The sequence below is a fragment of the Maylandia zebra genome, linkage group LG4, assembly GCF_041146795.1.
Source record: "Maylandia zebra isolate NMK-2024a linkage group LG4, Mzebra_GT3a, whole genome shotgun sequence".
NCBI classification, from domain to species: domain Eukaryota; kingdom Metazoa; phylum Chordata; class Actinopteri; order Cichliformes; family Cichlidae; genus Maylandia; species Maylandia zebra.
The window spans coordinates 25,754,719-25,773,088 of NC_135170.1; the positions used below are offsets into that span (position 1 = coordinate 25,754,719).

The following is an 18,370-nucleotide window of genomic DNA, read 5'->3' on the forward strand; positions in this document are numbered from 1 at the left end:
AAAAAGGGACAAAGAATAAATAACACATCATAATTGTTTTCTCTCATTTTTCTCCTACATTTTAGATCCAAATTCTTCTGATGCAGCTCAAGCAAAGCCTTGGAACATCAGCTCAAAAGCTCATCTATGTGGCTTTACGTATAGCCTCCTGGAATCAGATCTTAGACCCCTGGGTTTACATCTTACTGAGGAAGACAGTGCTCTTCAGAGTTTGTGGACAGAGATGGACCCTGACAAGAACATAGTTCCACTATTTGCATTAACTATATTACTCATGGACTTTTTGTATAGAGAACATAGATACTTTCTATTTATTAACAAACCAAGAGCTTATTTACACAAGCAGTTAGTGAATAAGAGATGGAGGCGGACTTGAACTACATTTCACAACATTTAGTAGTCTGTACCGGTTCTGTCATCAATAGCAGCTACTTGCAGATTGGCCAATGGGGCGGTATTAGTTTTGACCAATCAAAATTGAGAAAAGCTTGACAAGCAGTGAGTTTAACAAATAGCGGACCTGCAGGAGAAGGTTAACGCCCGTGGTGGGTGGTGCTTCTGTGGCAGCGACTCTGTTCAATATGGAGTACAGAAAATAGCCACATTCAGCTGGAGTTTAACTGTTCTCATTCACATTTGTGCCACTTGGGCACAAATTATAATCGCAGGCTCGTAGAGGACACGTGACTGGACTCGCTAACGTATGTTTGACATATTTATAGATGTACTTTGAATAAACTAATAAATACTTGAGCACAACTGCGCTGTAAGAAGTAAAAGTGTGCTAAGACTTGGAAAAAAAATAATACGGATTTTCCTGAAAACGCTTCATTGGGGACTTTCTCGACGCTCCCAACAAACGGAAGGACGATTTGAAATACCGCTAGTTTTCTAAATAATAAGGCGGGCCGACCTGCGAGGTTATCGGGTGAAAGGTGACAGTGCTTCTGTCTAATTGACCTGTAGGTAAGTTATGCGTTTAAAGTTTGTGAGTAAACAGTGGTTCTTTAAATGCCGCTTGTTCACACACGATGCTTAAATTTGAGCTGAATTCTCTTTAAAAACGTAATCTCCGTTCAGTGGAGTAATGCGTTAGTTACAACCTGCAAAAGTTTCTCGTGTGTACTGACCTGCAACTGTAGTACTTTAAGCCTCCAGAGTGGAACTCATGTAGGCTTTAGCTCAAGCCACTTCTTTCTGCTAAACGCTTCGTCTTTCTCCTTTTATACTGTGACAAGAATGCACAATGCAGCGAGTGTTTCAGCCTCTCTGGGGTCCATGGGACTGTGTCGTCTCTTCGGGGTGTCCTGGCCCTGGAGTCTGGCAGCAGGTCTTGGGGTATATCTAGGCACAAGCAGCTGGAAATACTTCTACATTGCAGCACGCACGGCCAAGAGAGACCTCAAGTAAGTTAACGACATCTACATCAAGTTGTGACTCATTTGCGTGTATATCTGTATACATCTTTGTGCTTAGACCTGATTTTTCTTGTCACACTCCCCAGTGGCTTGTATGTGCTCATGAGAGTGAAGCTGGCCTTATGGCGCTACATGCACCATGGAAGCAATATTCCTTCCATTTTCGCCCAGACAGTGAAACTCCACCCAAATAAACCAGCTCTCATCTATGAGGCCACAGGAGAAATGTGGACCTTCACCCAGCTGGATGAGATATCAAATGGAGTCGCCCATTGGGCGAGAGGTCAAGGATGGGTCTCCGGAGATGTTGTGGCCCTTTTCATGGAAAGTAGGCCATTACAGGTGGCACTTTGGCTGGGTTTGGCCAAAGTTGGAGTGGAAGCTGCACTCATCAACTTTAGTCTCCGCTGTGATCCTCTTCTGCACTGTATCGGGGTATCAGAGTCACGGGCGATTGTGTTCGGAGCTGAGCTGGCGGATGGTAAGAATGTAGAGATGATGTAGAGAGAGCTGATCATAAAATGAGTATTTGTTTTAATTTTGTATAAATGGAGCTGTTTGTATAAATCTGTGATGCAGTATTATACTGTCAGCAAGGGACAGGTGTTACGTTTGCACCCACAATACAGCTAGTCTCAGCTACAGATTCCTTGCTTGATATCTGTAACGGTATAGTAGATGGTCATCTTAGGTGGTGTCGTTGTTCACACTCAATCTGTTTTAGAATATGTTATTAATCCCTAAGGAAATGATGTAGTTACAGTTGCTCCAAGACAATAAGAACTGTAACAGACTGAACTAATCTAAAATATTACAAAGTTACAAAGTATAAGAAATAGCTCAATTATAAATATCCAGAATATTACAGAGATTAAATATATGAGTGACACTGTACTCTAAACTTTAAACTGTAAAACTTTATTTTGTTATTGTCACTGTAGAGCATATGCAAATATTAAGGCTTTAACTATTGCACTGTGTACTGTGCATTAGATGGAGAAATTGTACCGAGAGAGAGCCTCAGGCAGGAATGATTTCCTGTGTGGTTCAGTGGTGCATTTAGGTAATCTCAGTCTCTCACTGAACGTGCTCCTGTGACTGGGCACTCATGGAGTGGGTGGAGGGTATTGTCCAGAATTGTCCTTATCTTGGACAACATCCGCCTCTCTGACAACAAGGGAGTCCAGCACCGTCACAACAATATTGGCAGTATCCACATCTGCGACCCTCAGCCTGCTGTAAAACAAACAATAATAATGACAGGGCCTATGAAATGTAAGACGAGTTGGACCTGTCGTTGGCATCCATGCTGCCAGTGAAATTCTTGGTGAAGCTAGTTAACGCAGTTTAAATACAACTTCTAAAAGCCAGAGACAATACCTGATATGAATTTGGCTGATCTCTCCTTCAATTGTGCGACCTTGAGCTCTTTAGTTAGTTTCCAGTGCTATTTTTAAATCACTTAGTGGAGGTCCTATTCTGATCATTTACAAGTGACATGGATCCCATGAATCTCAAACTTGCACAGAGAGAAAACATCAGCAACTGTGTCAAACTGGCAAATGCCAGGAATTTTTGGCTGTACATACACAAGTATGTGATTAGATTCCCTGCAACTTTCCCCTTTACCAAAGTGGAATTCAAGTTAAAGGGCGAATGAGAATCCCAGAAGACCAAGTGATCAAAACATAAGTGTTCAGAAGTGATCTAATAATAGCAGATTGTGGTGAATTACTACCCAAGGTTATGACCTTGAAGAGCACTAGCTGAATTAAAATCATCTAATGGTGTTGGACAACTTTATGATCACACACATACAATCTAGAGAGTCTGAACTGAGTTGACTTATATCCCCTTTTTATATCTAACTATGTTTCTTCCTGAATGCCAGCTATGTTGGACATCAGTTCCACCATGAGCCAGTCCATGGTACGATTTTGTACAGGAGACCTCAGTGCAGAACAGTTAGCCTGTCTTGCTGCTCAACCTCTGGACCCTATTTTAGCTGCTGCACCTAAACATTCCCCTTCGCCTTGTGTTCCCCCTAAAGGAATGAATGGTGAGTATCTCACTAAACTCAGCTCTCACTCTGACACTTAATCTGTATGTTAATGAGTGACTCCATTTCAAATGCCTTCTTAAACAATTTCCTTACAGTGTGTGTAGCTGTTAACCTTTGGTTCTTGGTTGATTCTGAATTCCCAAAGTGTATGCGCCATAGTAATTCATTTTTCTCACACTGCTATTTCAAAACTAAAATTACTTTCCAGTAATTATATATCTCAAGCCTGATAAGGAAAATACTTGGCTAATAATGCGAGTCATTTTATGACAGTTGCATTTATTTTTCTTAGACAGCTGTCTGGAGCAGATAAGAGTGACTTGCTTGCACTGTCCAGTCTGGATATTAATAAACCATTTCCTAGCCCAGTGGTAAATCTGTCTTAGATGAATTAACATATAAGCCAGTATTAAAGGTGTGAGCTTCAGATATACCTTACATAACAGTTCAGATGAAATTGCAAAGGGAAATATTAAGCAAAGTAGAAACGATGTCTGCATTTTCAGTTCTTTAATGCATTGGTTTCCAAAATGCCATCCCAGCAGTAAATAAAACACTATGTAAATTTGCAGGGTGCATTTTTATGCTATATTCTATTGTTTTGCAGACCGCCTATTTTATATTTACACCTCGGGGACCACAGGATTGCCCAAGGCTGCCATTGTGGTTCACAGTCGGTATGTTTTCTTGAAGAATCACTACCAAAAGAAAAAAAAAATCACCTTTCTTCAAAGTTAATACATTTAATGTTTATCTGGGAATCTCTGTTTTCTTTGACAGCTATTACAGAATTGCTGCTTTTGGGTATTTTGCCTTTCGCATGCGCTCTGATGACATTGTCTATGACTGCCTGCCTCTCTATCACTCAGCAGGTATGTGGTGCTAGTCTACAGATTTTTAATGACTACAGTTTCACCTTCAAGGTTTGATCAAGTTTTCTTCTCTTTCCAGGAAACATTATTGGAGTTGGCCAGTGTCTGATCCACGGCCTCACTGTTGTAGTGAAGAAAAAATTCTCTGCCAGCCGCTTCTGGGAAGATTGTATTAAGTACAACTGCACTGTAAGCACCTATTGATTTCATTAGTATGGCATTTATAATAGTTTTTTTGAAGTTATTCATAAACCATGAGGTTTTGAACAATAAGATTTTTTTTTTCTTCCCTCGGCTTGTAGGTGGTGCAGTATATTGGGGAAATCTGCCGCTACCTCTTGTCTCAGCCCGTGCGGCCAGCTGAGAAGCAACACAAAGTACGGCTTGCTGTGGGAAATGGATTGCGCCCCAGTGTTTGGGAAGCCTTCATGGAGCGTTTTGGGGTGGCGCAGATTGGCGAGTTCTATGGGGCCACCGAGTGCAACTGCAGCATTGCTAACATGGATGGCAAGGTCAGCAACTACCATGTAACTTGACATGCATGTCCTCACTATTACAATGTTAATTGGATCAGAGTTTAGCTAATTCTATCCTGCCAGGTGGGAGCCTGTGGATTCAACAGCCGTATTCTTCCCAATGTGTACCCCATCCGTCTGGTGAGGGTTGATGAAGACACTATGGAACTTGTTCGGGACAGCCGTGGGTTCTGTGTGCCTTGCCGCCCTGGTACTGAACATCTATACAGCAGTTACAACTTGAAGGGTTTTGGGAGTCTTTGACCTATGCTGGTCTTCTTAGAGTGCTAAATTATAGTCCTCCATGCCTTGCAGGGGAACCAGGCCTTCTGGTAGGCCGCATCAACCAACAAGACCCATTAAGGCGTTTTGATGGCTATGCTAACCAGGATGCTACAAAGAAGAAGATCGCTCACAATGTCTTCAAGAAAAATGATTCTGCTTATTTATCAGGTTGGGAATAATTTTTGTTTGATGCACCTATAAAGAAATTATTGTCCCTCATCTTTTCTAAACAAACATTCATGAAGTCTACTGCAGTTCAGTCGGCTTGGCAGGAAATAGATTAAGTTCATTCAGATCATTCAGATCACCTGGAGTCATTTCTCCCTGTTACCTGGCAAAATCAGCAAATTACCATATGATCAAGTTGATAATGATGTCTCGCACAAAGTTTTGTTTTCAGAGTTTATATATAAACTTTTACTGTGACATCCACCTTGCTACAGCTGATTATCGATGTAGTGGGAGCTTCACCCATTTTTCTGCCTGTCATTGTTTATGCTTGCATAGCTTGCACATCACATTTTTAAAATTTGCTACATTAAACTTGTGTTTTTCAAGTGTTCAAGGTAATTGTTATTCAAACAAAACTTGGAAGTTTAAATAACTCATGTCAGTGATTAATAGCTGTAAAAACCGCACAGGTACTTTGCTTTACCTCCACCCCAGGTGATGTGTTAGTGATGGATGAGCTGGGCTACATGTACTTCCGGGATCGCAGTGGGGACACCTTCCGCTGGCGAGGGGAAAACGTCTCCACCACTGAGGTTGAGGGTATACTAAGCAATCTTCTGGGTCAAACTGATGTTGCAGTGTATGGTGTGGCAGTGGCAGGTAATGGTTCATGTACTTAACTGCCTTTAGCATTGCATTGGGACTATGTAGTTCCCCTTTATTGTTTAGTGATTTTAAAAGAACTCAATACTACAACTATTTATTTCTATGCTTAACTCCAGGTGTGGAAGGTAAGGCAGGCATGGCTGCCATTGCAGATGCCACGGGGAGTTTTGACTGCAGCAATTTCTTGCAGGATATCCAACGAGTTCTTCCTCCGTATGCTCGCCCTGTGTTCCTGAGAATCTCCCCACATGTAGACACCACTGGTAAAATGCTCCTTTAGTTTTATGCTACCACTGATGACTACATATGAAAACAAATTATAATCTGTGTGTATCAATATTTCTGTATAGGTACATTTAAAATCCAGAAAACCAGGCTGCAGAGGGAGGGATTCGACCCACGACTCACGAATGACAAGATCTACTTTTTAAACACCAGAGGTGCACGTTACGAGGCCATGAATGAGGAGCTATACAACGCTATAGTCGAGGGAAGAATGTCTTTATGATCTGGAGGCTTTAGCAGGGCAGTCAGGGACCCTTACTTAAACAGCTACTTTTCAGAGAATGAGTAATATACGGATATAGGAGTGTGTGCATCACTCAGCCTTGATGTACCACAGTTGCAGGGAAGAGACTGAGCGGGCTTCCGACATGGAGAGAGTACTGTAACAGATGATGTTTTAACACTGTATAGTAACACACCAGAACATGATGTGTGGGCATTTATTCCCTTTAATAGCATCTTTGTCCATTTTTAAAATCTGAGCATCACCGCACATAGAGTGGAGTAGAAATCTTACATTAATGTGAGTAGGAAAAAAGGGTAGTCAGGTTAAACTTTGTTACATGGTATGTACCTGTTTATAAACTGTGCTGCAAGATTAATTCTGTATAGGTTTAAACAATAGTTTTGTGTTATTGCTGTGTGTATGAATGAGGCTAAGAGACCAGAGTTCAACATGCAGTGTATGTGGCTACTAGCTTGAACACCCACCCTTGACATTTTTATCTTTGACATGTTTATTGCAATGGGAAACTAATCCCACTTGTCAAATCTGAACTTCTGAGGACACTTGTTTACAAATATGCCAGCATTGCTGTTTTATGTGCCTTTTATGAAACTAAGAAACTAAGATCTGTATTTAATGACTTTATTTTTTAATATGAGCTTAACTGTGTGTCGAAATCACAGAAGTGATATTTTCATCATACGATACTAGGTCACATATAGTAACTGTTATTGTGTAAAAAATCTCATTACTGTTGTAAGATGTAGTTGTAAAGCTTGGGAAGATATTCACAATCATGGATCTGTTGGAAATTTTTTAACTCAAATGAAAGATTTTAAACTGTGTCTGTTTAAAGCAATTAAAGGTTACTTTAATATCCTACTGTAACCTGGATCATTATGAAGAGCCTCAGAGTTTACAGAACAATTTCATAATGTCTTCAAGTTGATTTACTGTTCTGTTGATAAGGATATCTGTGAGGGTAGAATTTTCAGTGGATGCTCTTTGCAAGCAGTGCAAAAGTAAGGAAAGGCTCTAGGCGTGACAACATCTGTGAAGGTGTAGAGGGGTGTTCTCTGTCTAGGGTCGTAAAAGGTCACCTTGCCTCTGTCCATGTCTAAAACCACTCTTATCACATCCGGCTTCTTGGTCATGTTGAGCGGCTCCCACGGTGCTGTGCAGGCTTTATGCTCTCCATTGCGAAACCTTATAGTCCAGAATCCCTCTGCTGGTGTTAGAATGTGTTTACCCTTCCTGTTGATTGACTCACTGGCTACCCCGACCACCCAGTAGGTGTTGTCATTCACCTCTACATCCCAACTATGGCGTCCAGAGGAATAGCCCTCAGCGGCCAGCATCTCAGCACTGACGTCAAAACGTTCTGGGTTGTCTGGGAGCTTGAAAATCTGGGTAGAGTTCTGCACAACTGCGAGATCCTCGGAGATGATGAAGCAGCTAGCTGCTGTGTTCGGATCCAGAATCACAGGAGCTTGGGGAAATAAGTAAGAAGTTGGTGCTGTGACTGGCATAAAAGCATGACAGTAAAACTGGTAAACAAATTCTGTGTGTGAAACTCACTGTATTTGACTATCCTCTTCATCTTCTCCCACACTTTATATTTCAGAGAGCCCAAGTGCTTGGCCACATCAATCAGAGCACTAGATACCATTTGTGGATCGGGAGAACTTTGCCAGGTTCTGAAAAGATACTCGAGCAGTTAATTTGTGAATATTGTTAATAAGCTGAAGTGGATGTGGTAGCACTTACCTCCTTATTGTTTCCTTGTATTTCTGAAAGTAAAAATAAAGAGGATCATTAATCAAATGATACTTTCAAATATATAAAAACATTACAGTCAGCTTGCTGTTCTAATTGATCTGGTCTACCTTAAGAAATGGGATATCTTGAGTTGACATCTCCTGTTCAACTAATTTGATGGTGTTGGAAAGAGATGCCATTTCACCATTGATCTCTTCAATCGTCTGGTTAATCATTAAGTTCTTCTGATCCTCCTCAGCCTTTAAATCAGAAAGTCTGGCAGCCTCCTGCTCTTTAAGGAAACGGTGAAGGGCTTCAAATTCCTGTTTGATCTGTGTTTCAGTCTGTTCACCTTGGTTCTGGAAAGACACATGCTTGATGAGTAATCATTGCTTCCGCACCTTGGCTCTTTTTGAAGTCCAAAGCAACATTTGGAACTGATGGAACCAACAGTACCTTGGCATGTTCTGCCATTTCCTCACAGACCATTTTTGTCTTCTTGTACAGCTGTAATTTCTCTTTCAATGGTAAGAGTGCACTCTTTAGTTCCTCCTTTAAAAAAAAAAAAAAAAAAAAAAAAAGACAGGCCATCAACTCTTTAAAACAAGGTCACTCTGGCAGGTGGCCAATCTGCCAGCACAAAGCGGGGCTTTCAGCTGCTGCATACCCTTCATGGCAGCATTCCATGTCAGTGCAAAGCTGCACATTACATCAGCATTGGCTTTAAGAGACAAATATCTTTTTATCTGGTGACACAAACAATATCAAGCATCCAAACAGGAGTATAATATAGGCTCCTATAGTTTTATTTTCCAGATAAATATTAAATGTTTACTGGTCTTGAGACCAGGCAGAAGAAGGCATGAGTAGAGTTAATGTGGTGTCAGAGAAACCGTGTGGGAGTCAAGTTTCAGTTCTTTTCGCACAGCAATAGCAACAGTAAACCAAATATATAAATCTATTATTAGAATGTTAATGAACACTGTCAGAAAAAAAGCTTCACACATATTGTATCAGCATATCAGACTATGAGAAATACAAAAGAAGTTCAGAAGAGTAAAGTCAAAAGTAATGAAAAAACTTCTTTTTTTTGACAAGATTTCAATTAAAATACAGTTGAGGTACAACATGATGCATCACCTGTTTATAAAGTGATAAACAGTCTTTGAGGCTGACTTCTGAAATATTTTCATATCCTTAATTACACAGGCTTAACCTTATTGTTAATCTTAGGTTGTAGTCATTGACTTGTCATTTACCTTGCAAACACTGTGGCTGATACATCAACAAACATTTTTTTCATTATCCATTGCGTCATTTGCAGATAGAGATTGTTTTGTGCAAATTTATTTATGTTTAAGATAAGGAAATCTAATTAAACCGTGCAACTTATGTTTGCAAAAAGTAAATGGTCTGAGTATCCCTGTGACCTTAACATGCTTACCTTGCAGTCATGGGCACCTTCCCCGATGGCATAAAGCCGGTGCCCAGAGTGTGCAGCTGCTTTCCCACATAGACCACAAATTGGCTCTAAGTCTTCCACACAGAAGAGTGTGAGCTTTTCTCCATGCTCTTTGCAAGCCTCTGGGTCATTCTTGCTTCTGTCCTTCTTGAAGGATTCACAGGCCTTCTCGAGCACAGTGCTCACGACTATTTGATCCATAGAGGAACGGCGCCAGCAAAGAGGACAGTAGTGTGAATGTGAATCCCCACTGTCTTGTGTGTCCCAGCTGTCTTTCAGACAGGCTTTACAGAATTTGTGTCTGCAAGTGAGCACCACAGGCTGACTTAGAATATGTCCACACACTGGGCAGGAAAGGTCATCCTCAGTATGAGCACGTCTGGTGGCCATTCTTCTACACAGAGCTTTGATGATATGACAGGATCCAAAGCCACTCCCATGTGCTGGACGGCTACTTCTTAGCCTCAGAAATAAGTGTTAATATCGCAGCTCACACAGGCATGCTGTGTTGTGTTGTGCATGCAGATTGTGCTTTCTCAAATAAACACCACCTCTGAGAAAAAAAACATCGCTTTATCAAAGAGATTTTATCTATTCAGATGTGCACAAATAATATTATCCTAGGGATGACAGAAGGGAGAATAGTGATGATAGAGTAGCTGCACCCTCGGTGATCTTCTCATTACACTTATGTTATTATCGCCTCTAGTTATTTGAGAAGTTTCTGAAGTCTGTGTGTAATAAAAGAGGTGACTAAGAAACAATGTCCAAAATAAGACTCAGGGTGGGAGTATAAATAGAAAGAAGTCATCAACACTGGAACATTTTTTCTCTGTTAAGTTTAGCTTTGGACATGAGGCTTTTAGGAAGTGACACATCATTTTTCCATATCCCTTATGGTAGTCCTTATATTTCAAAAAAGGTGTGCAAACAGTCACATGGTGGTCATGGCGGTGGATTTGTCCATTTTAAACATCTATAAAAGCAAGCTGGCCTGTTTCTTATTAGAACAATCAACCCACCCCAAATTAGGTTGAGTGTGTTGATGGGAAAAGGGCACAGGGATTTCTGAGGAATTTGTAGTCCAATTATTATATTAGTGATGGAGTGAAAAAGATGTTGCTTCTTTTTTATGTCCACCTTTGCCTAAAAAGCTTCCTAACACATCTAAGCAAACCGTGTGAACTTTGAGATTAATTTGGTCATGAACATTAAATAAAGTGGGTTAATTTTATTTTTAGCCGCCTGCCTTCTTGTTGAGATGCCAAAGTGAAAATTTGATTTGTGCTCATGCCAGAGCCAGGGTAGCAGTTCAGACACTAATAGCAACACAAGAGCCAACAAACTTAAACACACACATACTGCATATATATAAACACTACAGTCATGTAAGAGTTTGCTCTGTAATCATGTTTCAGCTGTTTACAGTGATACTCACTTGTAAATGGTTTCTAAATGGATGAGATCAAAATAATTAGGAAAACACATTATTGCTGCTTTGCTCTGTGGATTTATGTGTTCAGTCACATGATGAGGTTTGAAGGTATTACAGTTCACTCCTGATCAGCTACATAGAGTGGGAAAAATCTGTCACCATGTGCTTGCCACTATGGATGTGTGAAGTCGAGAGTCTTTAAAATAGAGAGGACACTTTTAGTCAAGAAGGCTTTTCCACATACATTGCAGCAGCAATCATCCACCATTTGGAAATTTAACTCAGTACCAAAAAGATCTGTATCACTGTGCATGTATTACATACAAATAAGTATCCCCTTGTAGCCAAATAGAGTGGGAGAGAGCCTTTAGTTTCACCACAAATTAACACATATGAAAGGAAGGTTTCAAGCTAGGCTAATGTAAAATTTAAAGAACACAAGTGAAAATATTCCTCTTGTATGTATGTGATGAAAAAAGACAAAGTATGAGCCACGATGATTATAATTGATTAAGTGAAAACTGTTTTTAGGTCCCCCTGCAATAGATTGGTAACCTGTCCAGGGTGTATCCTGTCACTCCCTCTTTCAAGTACAAAGATCAGCACTAAAATACATTTTCTGGTAGAAGAATTAACATTGGGAATAATTAAGGAATTCCTTATGTAAGTAAGATCCTAGAAAAGGTTTGGTATTAACAATACACTTACAGGCCTAAAACAGAATAGAAAAACAGTGAGGAAAGCAATTAACCAAGACTAAAATAATAATTGTAATAGTAATAGCAATAATAATACTTATAATGATAGTAACAAGTATGTAATATATGTAATGTTAACACTAGACTGTTTATAAATTCACATAAATTCTTTGACACAAAACAAAAAAGAAGGATTTTCTGTTTTATATGACAGATTCCAGGAACAACATCTAAGATCTCTGTTAAGAAGAGAGCAGTCCTAGGAACAGCTAAGAGACCCTCAAGCTCCCAGGCCTCTGGTAGAGGACATGATCTTGAAGGACTGACCGCCAGCAGGGGTGAGAGGGGATTTTTGTTGTTGTTGTTGTTTTTTTTACTATTAACAGCCTATTATGACAGAATAACTCCCAGTCAGTGTCCCAATGTGACCAAAACTGAGAACGCCTTCTCTTCAAACATAATTTAAATACTGAAAATATGGTGCAAAAGTTGGCTTAACTTTCTAAAAGAAAATGTCTGACTATTAACAAAATAGTAATTATTTGTTATTTTAAGACATTTTAAAAACAACACTGAAATGTTTCGAATCACATGGTCCACTTTAATCATTTTCACATTGGAATGACAAATGTGGAAAGACAAAAGAGCATTGATGAGTAAGCAGAACAGACACTGTACAAAAAAAAAGCAAAAGAATTAAATGCTCAAAGTGTGTAAGTAAGTTGTTGTGAAACAAAACAACAGCATAGACCATTCATCAGCTCCTTCAAGTTTGAAGTCTTACTTTAGCGCAGTCAATCTTAAAAAGATTTCTTTTCTGGCTGAAGTGAGGTTAAGGCCAAACTGAACATAAACTCTAGTAGTACTACTAAACAAAGTATACCACAGAAATACAGTGGCTCACGTGGAAATTTAATTACATGGTGAATTACTTGTGCACCATTTAACTCTAGAATAAATGATTAAAGTAAATGATTGTCAGTTTAACACGAAACATAGTGAATGTTTAATTTACCTTTAAAAAGAAAAACAAACTGACAGGGTATAATGGGAACTCAAGATATTGCCTAATATGACCAATATTAGATGAGTTATGAGCAACTATGTACATTTTCCATACTAAATTTACACAGAAGAAATTAACTATTAATTTGCCTTGTAGTGTGCTGTATTAAATACATATTCTGATTATTTGATTTTTTTTTACCTAGTATTTCATTAGCAAACACTTACAATTTGACTTACTATTGTTATACTATTTGGCTTCAGTAACAGTTCTCATCTTACAACCATATTATTATTTCACTCCTTGATATTTGTTTTTTTAATCTCATCCTACTATGGTATAATAACTTCACATCAGCTTCCTGTCATGGTGATCAGAGGAACGCCCAGAGCGCTGGTGTCGTACCTCAAGGTGTTTGCTCTGGACACGTTCAAAATGCTGGAGCAGCTCACTGTAATCCACCTGAGCGTGAGAGGCACGTCTGGAAGCCACGTGCTGTTTAGAGTCCATATACTTGGATTCATCTACAGTCCTCATGAGCTCTGGATTGGGAACACAACTCAAGCGGTGGGAGAGCAGTTGAAAGGCCTGGCTCTGAGGCAGCAGCATCAGCAGACCGTACAGTGCCTTTATCAGGTATGGGTTGTTCTCCACATCGAGGAGCTGCAGACGCAAGTATGTAAAAATGGGGCTTTCTATAAGCTGTACAAGCTTGTCGACCTCCATCAGAAAGTCAACTGTAACCTCGAGATTTCCAAACTTTTGGATCAAATCATAGGCATGCTTGTAGTTCTGCGTGAGGAAACAAAGTGAGACAGTCGCCACAGGGTTGTGGCACCAGGAACGATACAGGCAGCAAAACAAAGCACAGCTCTCCTGAGTGCGCAGGTCTTTCAGCTGGTTGCGCAACTCAAAGAGCTCAGCTGAGGTGAGCAGGATAGTGTTGAGTGTCTGAACCATGGTGGATGCAAATTTAAGGTCCTCCTCCTTCAACAGGATGTCAGCCATGGAGTGGAAGATGTTCTCTGCATGAAGCAACAGACACAACTGTCTGATGATGAAAGCTCCTCTGTTCTCCAAAAGCTTTCTCTCCAGACTGAAACGCTTGAGCAGGTTGATCATGAACTTGTAAAAATAAGAGTTCATACTGGGAGTGGAGGGGGATGAGTCCACCCCCTTGGATCCTGTGCTGGACTGCTGTGCAGGCTTCACACTCTCTGGTACCTTGAGCACCACTTTATTGTCAGCGTTGTCACAGGACAAATTTTGGTCTGTTTGGCCAGCAGGGGATGATGCTATCTCAGCTAAGACCTCCAGATCTTTCAGTATGACCTCATCGGACTCATCGGACAGAGTTTTCAGGAGCATGGGAAAGAGACTGTCTGTGTGGCGGAACATTTTGCGTGGTGTCTTGATGTAGAGGTGATAAAGCCATTTAAGCACAGCTATGCGGGTCATCATGCCAGTGGAGGAGTCATGAAGGTGGCGGTCCAACACCTGAACAATGCCATCCAGGTCCAGAGTTACCTGAGGCCTATCAGCACTTGCTGGAGTGAAGAAACTGATATTGCTGAAACTAACAGACTCCTGGGATGCATTCAGCATATCATTGCTGTCTGTCTCTGTTTTGGGCTTGTCATTTTCCTTAGATGGTGACCCTGTGCTTTCACGCCTTTCCTCCTCCTCTTCCTCATCATCCTCAGGAGTGACCAGTTTCATTAGACTGTAATTACAAGCACTAGCAGCTTCTTTAGTATTCTTCTTTCTGTCATCATAGGAAAGGCAAGGCAGCACTGCAGTCAGGATGCCAGAAGAGTACGGAAGCATCACTCTGCCCGCAAGCTGGATGAACTCCCTCATCCATGTCATAGCTGTCAGCTGGATCAGATCATTTGTTAATTTGGTCTCATCTGCAGCCTGGCAGTGGATAACCAATATGTTGGCCATCTCAGCAAACTTCACAGTAGAGGGAATCTTCTTAATCTCCTTTAGAAACTCTCCAAGCACCACCTCGCAGGTCTTTCTAATCTCTTTGCTATTGTCCCCCATGATCTGGAAGAGCCCATCCAAGATCTCAGGGAGATAGTCTAACAGGTGGATGTCTGGCACAGACTCCAGAACATGAATCCAAGAAATTATAAACTGCCTGGCATACTGATTGTTGGAGTAGATTCTCTCTCTCAACAGTGGAACAAATGCCACTAAGTCAAAACTGTTGCTTTCGGTGACAATGTCTTTCAGTAGTCTATCAAGGAGTTCAGATCCGCTTTTTACATTTGGGTCAGGATCTGCTGCAAGTTTGCTGAGACCATCAAAAAGCAGGTTGAAGTGGGGCAGCACAGCTCCCCTAGCCACTTTGACTATGTTATAGAGGGCCTCACAGGCGTAGTAGCGCAAGCGGCTGTCTGAGTCATTGAAACACGTGAGTACAGGCTCAATGAGCTCCTTCAGATACAGACCCGACTCTTTTCCGAGGGCGATGGAGCAAGCTGCCAGTCCAATGAGACCCCCTTTCCGGCTGTGCGGGTGTTGAGAGAGGGCAAACTCCGAGGCTAAAATCTGGATCACATGTCTGATTTGAGTGGCGTTGTTCTGAGCCACAAACTCCCGCACCAGCTTCTCGATCTCTAGAGCTGCGACTTTCCTCTTTTCGTACAGTTTATCATTCAGAGCCCTGACGATGTTGGGCGTCAACGGCGAAAAGTCTTTCTCCGTGTTCATTTTCGCAGCTGCGTTGGTCCCGGATGCGGTCTGCTCAAATCTGCGTCGATATGCGAGGAAACGTATTGCATTTAATTAATTTGATGAAGAGACAGTCAGCTGCTTCTGCTTTCATTTGCTAAACCAGGAAGCTTTCTAATACAACGCAGCTGACCGGTTACATCCACCGGAAATACGTCACAGTTGCAACATTTATTTGGGTCCCGCTTTGTGTGTATCGTTACCTCAGATTAGCTTGATTAGTTACGTGTTCAGCCAATGAGCGTTTTCGTTTTCTTTGCTAGCTAACGACATCGCACGTTGGATTTTAAGCATACTTTCTCTGAGCTGTTTGTGTCGTAGCCACAATCAGCAGCCATGGCGAGCCGCCGCTCTTTTCACTCGCAGCTCTCGTCCATCATGGAGACGATGGCCAGGTCTGCTTTGAGCCAGGTCTGCAAACTTGTGGACGAAGACTCGGCTGAGCTGCGGCAGGAGCTGTCTCAGCTCCTGTTTGCAAATTCAGCCCTGGCAGAGAAAGTAAACAGCCTGGAGTGCAAGCTGACTATAGTGAGAAGCGACGCCCCTAGTTTGTGCAAAAGTTATTGCAGTGTGGGTGTGCAAACTATGTGCTTCAGAGACGAGGATGCTGCTGGTAGCTGAATTTATTCGCAAAAGCAAATCTGATTTCGTGATCGCCATCACTTTTGTATTTCGTTGTGTGTTTATTTCATACTTTTATTGTTTGACCTTTCTTTAGTGCCTGGGCCTCCCACCATAGAGGGAATCTTTGGGAAAGATTGGTGCATGAATCTATGGAAAGACAGAGACCCGTACAGTCTGCAGAGATACACAGACTCACCACAGTCCCCTGATAAGGTGAGAACAAGTTAGACTCGGGTATGACGTATTTGCTGTCTTTATGCCTATGAGCAATTTATAACAGAGTTTCCAGACAGGCAACATATATAAATGGTTTAATATAGAATACTGATTACCAGGGTACACACATTCTGCTTATGCACATTGAAAAGCAGACCTTATTTTAAATGTGTTTAATAATAAAATGTAAACAAAGTAATGCTAAACAATTCATTTGGAATAATATGGCGTATTTATGATATTAAAAAATCTAAACACGTGCACATCTTCCACAGCATCTTTTTGTTTTGGTTTTATATCAAAATTTGCTGCTGATCATTTCATCATTAGTTACAACTGACAAAGCGTTACTGTTACAAACATATTGCTGTATTAAACTACAATTTAGGATCGGATGTTTTCTGTTTTGTAGTCTGTGACAGCACTATCTGACCAAATAACTGTGACTGAGATCAAAGAGGAAGACTACGAGGGGGATGCTGTCAGTCGCTGCCAGCAAGAAACGCTCAGCACAGAAGGTAAGTGAGGGAAGAAGAACTTAGCCAGGGGAATATACCCTGCAGATGTAGCAGCTTTAGTAGCTTTTTCAGTGTTTGAATTTTTGCTTTTGTGCAGCAGAACATGAAGACAGCGTGGCTGAGGAATCAGAGCAACTTTCTGTTGGTTACACGTTCGATGGCAGCACTTGCAGTCTGTCTTTTGATCAAGATGGGGAACAGGTTGTATCGGTGGGTGGTATTGAAGAACCATCTGTGCAGGTGGTATCCATCAATGATACAGAAGAAGCTTTCAGCACTCATATCATTCCAATCGAAGAGGATGACAACGATGATGATGATGTTCAGTTTGTTCAGGAAAGTCAGCAGGAGCCAGCAGTGAACACTACTGAAGTTGGGCCCAGCCATGAGGAGCAGCAAACAATGCCAGTAGACGGTACAGAAAAAGACTCTGCTGTGGATAAAGAGTCTCACGATGACTTTAATGTGCGTAACACAGAAACTTCCAGAAATCAAAACAGAGAGAGATTTACTTGTCAAATATGTAACAGGACATTCTTTCACAAGGGCACTCTAACACACCACATGAAGTCACACAAGTCAAACTTTTGCAGCATCTGTAAGCAACACTTCCCACACAGGAACAAGTTAAACTCACACAGCTGCCTGCCTCCAGTGCCATCTCACAGAATCAGTAAGTCGTGCGAGTTGTGCGGGAAGAGCTTTGCCAACCCATCAGCTCTGAGGATTCACTACGTTGTCCACACAGGTGAGAAACCCCACAGGTGCAGCTTATGTGGGAAAGGGTTTACCCAGAAAGGCAATCTGAAGTGTCATCTGCGCATCCATACGGGCGAGAGACCGTTCCGCTGTGTTAAATGTGGGAAAACCTTCACGCAGAAGGTGAACCTCAACCATCATTTAATGGCACATAGAAATCGAGAGGTTGTAGGCGAGAGGCCCATACCTAGGAGACACGTGAAGAACATGATAGCAGCAGTCAGTCAGTAACAAACTGAAGTAACTTATCAACTTTGACGCCTCTTCTACGGTTTTAAAACTTTAGCAAAAGGATAGTTAATGTTACGTCTGTAATAAATTGTAGTCTGTAGTGTTGTGCTTAAAAACTCCTGTATGGAAGAAAAATATTTTAGTAGTTTGGTGTTTTGACTTTACAAATAAAATGCAAATGTTTACATTATGATATAATTTCTTACATTTTCTACTTTTTAAAATTGCTTTTTTTGTTCAAAACTCACAAATTTGTCAGTTTTAGTTACAAGGTTTATAACGATGAACGTGCATGTGAGTACAAAGGGGAGGAGTTTCAGGAACAGATTTTTCTTTGGTAAATATAATTCACTGAGCTGGGTCAGCGTAGACTGTTCAGGGCAATTATTACAGGAACATTTGTTGTAAATCTCCGTTTGGA

General features: G+C 41.1%; 4 protein-coding genes across 5 annotated transcripts; 2 read left to right on the forward strand and 2 right to left on the reverse strand.

The window, feature by feature from the left end:
* The first annotated feature begins 534 nt into the window (after window positions 1-534).
* Window positions 535-7,382, forward strand: slc27a1a (solute carrier family 27 member 1a). Its single transcript, XM_004559560.4, has 13 exons — window positions 535-966; window positions 1,239-1,406; window positions 1,505-1,899; window positions 3,310-3,477; window positions 4,088-4,157; window positions 4,261-4,352; window positions 4,432-4,541; window positions 4,655-4,864; window positions 4,952-5,078; window positions 5,183-5,320; window positions 5,819-5,983; window positions 6,106-6,252; window positions 6,340-7,382. Exons 2-13 carry the CDS (start codon window positions 1,240-1,242, stop codon window positions 6,495-6,497), a joined length of 1,947 nt encoding a protein of 648 aa, XP_004559617.3. The 5' UTR covers window positions 535-966; window position 1,239; the 3' UTR covers window positions 6,498-7,382.
* A 60-nt stretch (window positions 7,383-7,442) lies between these two features.
* trim35-13 (tripartite motif containing 35-13) lies at window positions 7,443-10,404 on the reverse strand. The gene is made up of 6 exons (XM_004559559.6): window positions 9,703-10,404; window positions 8,715-8,810; window positions 8,387-8,617; window positions 8,268-8,290; window positions 8,079-8,197; window positions 7,443-7,989 (listed from the first exon to the last, which is right to left on the reverse strand). Exons 1-6 carry the CDS (start codon window positions 10,108-10,110, stop codon window positions 7,451-7,453), a joined length of 1,416 nt encoding a protein of 471 aa, XP_004559616.3. The 5' UTR covers window positions 10,111-10,404; the 3' UTR covers window positions 7,443-7,450.
* Window positions 10,405-12,433: 2,029 nt separating this feature from the next.
* On the reverse strand, window positions 12,434-15,726 carry vac14 (vac14 homolog (S. cerevisiae)). The gene has a single exon (XM_004559562.5). The coding sequence runs from the start codon at window positions 15,578-15,580 to the stop codon at window positions 13,208-13,210; it is 2,373 nt and encodes a 790-aa protein (XP_004559619.1). The 5' UTR covers window positions 15,581-15,726; the 3' UTR covers window positions 12,434-13,207.
* Window positions 15,727-15,769: 43 nt separating this feature from the next.
* Window positions 15,770-18,244, forward strand: LOC101479264 (uncharacterized). 2 transcript variants are annotated; one of them, XM_004559563.5, is made up of 4 exons: window positions 15,770-16,214; window positions 16,320-16,438; window positions 16,854-16,959; window positions 17,057-18,244. In XM_004559563.5, exons 1-4 carry the CDS (start codon window positions 15,938-15,940, stop codon window positions 17,947-17,949), a joined length of 1,395 nt encoding a protein of 464 aa, XP_004559620.2. In that variant the 5' UTR covers window positions 15,770-15,937; the 3' UTR covers window positions 17,950-18,244. The 2 variants fall into 2 exon arrangements, with proteins under 2 accessions (XP_004559620.2, XP_004559621.2); XM_004559564.6 differs by having other exon boundaries at window positions 15,771-16,214; window positions 17,060-18,244.
* Window positions 18,245-18,370: the final 126 nt, after the last annotated feature.

Coding starts and splice junctions, on each gene's coding strand:
- vac14 (XM_004559562.5), bottom strand. CDS start 15,580: ATGAACACGGAGAAAGACTTTTCGCCGTTGACGCCCAACATCGTCAGG.
- LOC101479264 (XM_004559563.5), top strand. CDS start 15,938: ATGGCGAGCCGCCGCTCTTTTCACTCGCAGCTCTCGTCCATCATGGAG. Junction 16,215..16,319: donor CAGAGACGAGGATGCTGCTG/GTAGCTGAATTT, acceptor ACCTTTCTTTAG/TGCCTGGGCCTCCCACCATA. Junction 16,439..16,853: donor CACCACAGTCCCCTGATAAG/GTGAGAACAAGT, acceptor TCTGTTTTGTAG/TCTGTGACAGCACTATCTGA.
- trim35-13 (XM_004559559.6), bottom strand. CDS start 10,110: ATGGCCACCAGACGTGCTCATACTGAGGATGACCTTTCCTGCCCAGTG. Junction 8,291..8,386: donor AAGATATCCCATTTCTTAAG/GTAGACCAGATC, acceptor TTTTACTTTCAG/AAATACAAGGAAACAATAAG. Junction 8,198..8,267: donor TACAAGGAAACAATAAGGAG/GTAAGTGCTACC, acceptor GTATCTTTTCAG/AACCTGGCAAAGTTCTCCCG.
- slc27a1a (XM_004559560.4), top strand. CDS start 1,240: ATGCACAATGCAGCGAGTGTTTCAGCCTCTCTGGGGTCCATGGGACTG. Junction 1,900..3,309: donor CGGAGCTGAGCTGGCGGATG/GTAAGAATGTAG, acceptor CCTGAATGCCAG/CTATGTTGGACATCAGTTCC. Junction 6,253..6,339: donor CCCACATGTAGACACCACTG/GTAAAATGCTCC, acceptor ATTTCTGTATAG/GTACATTTAAAATCCAGAAA.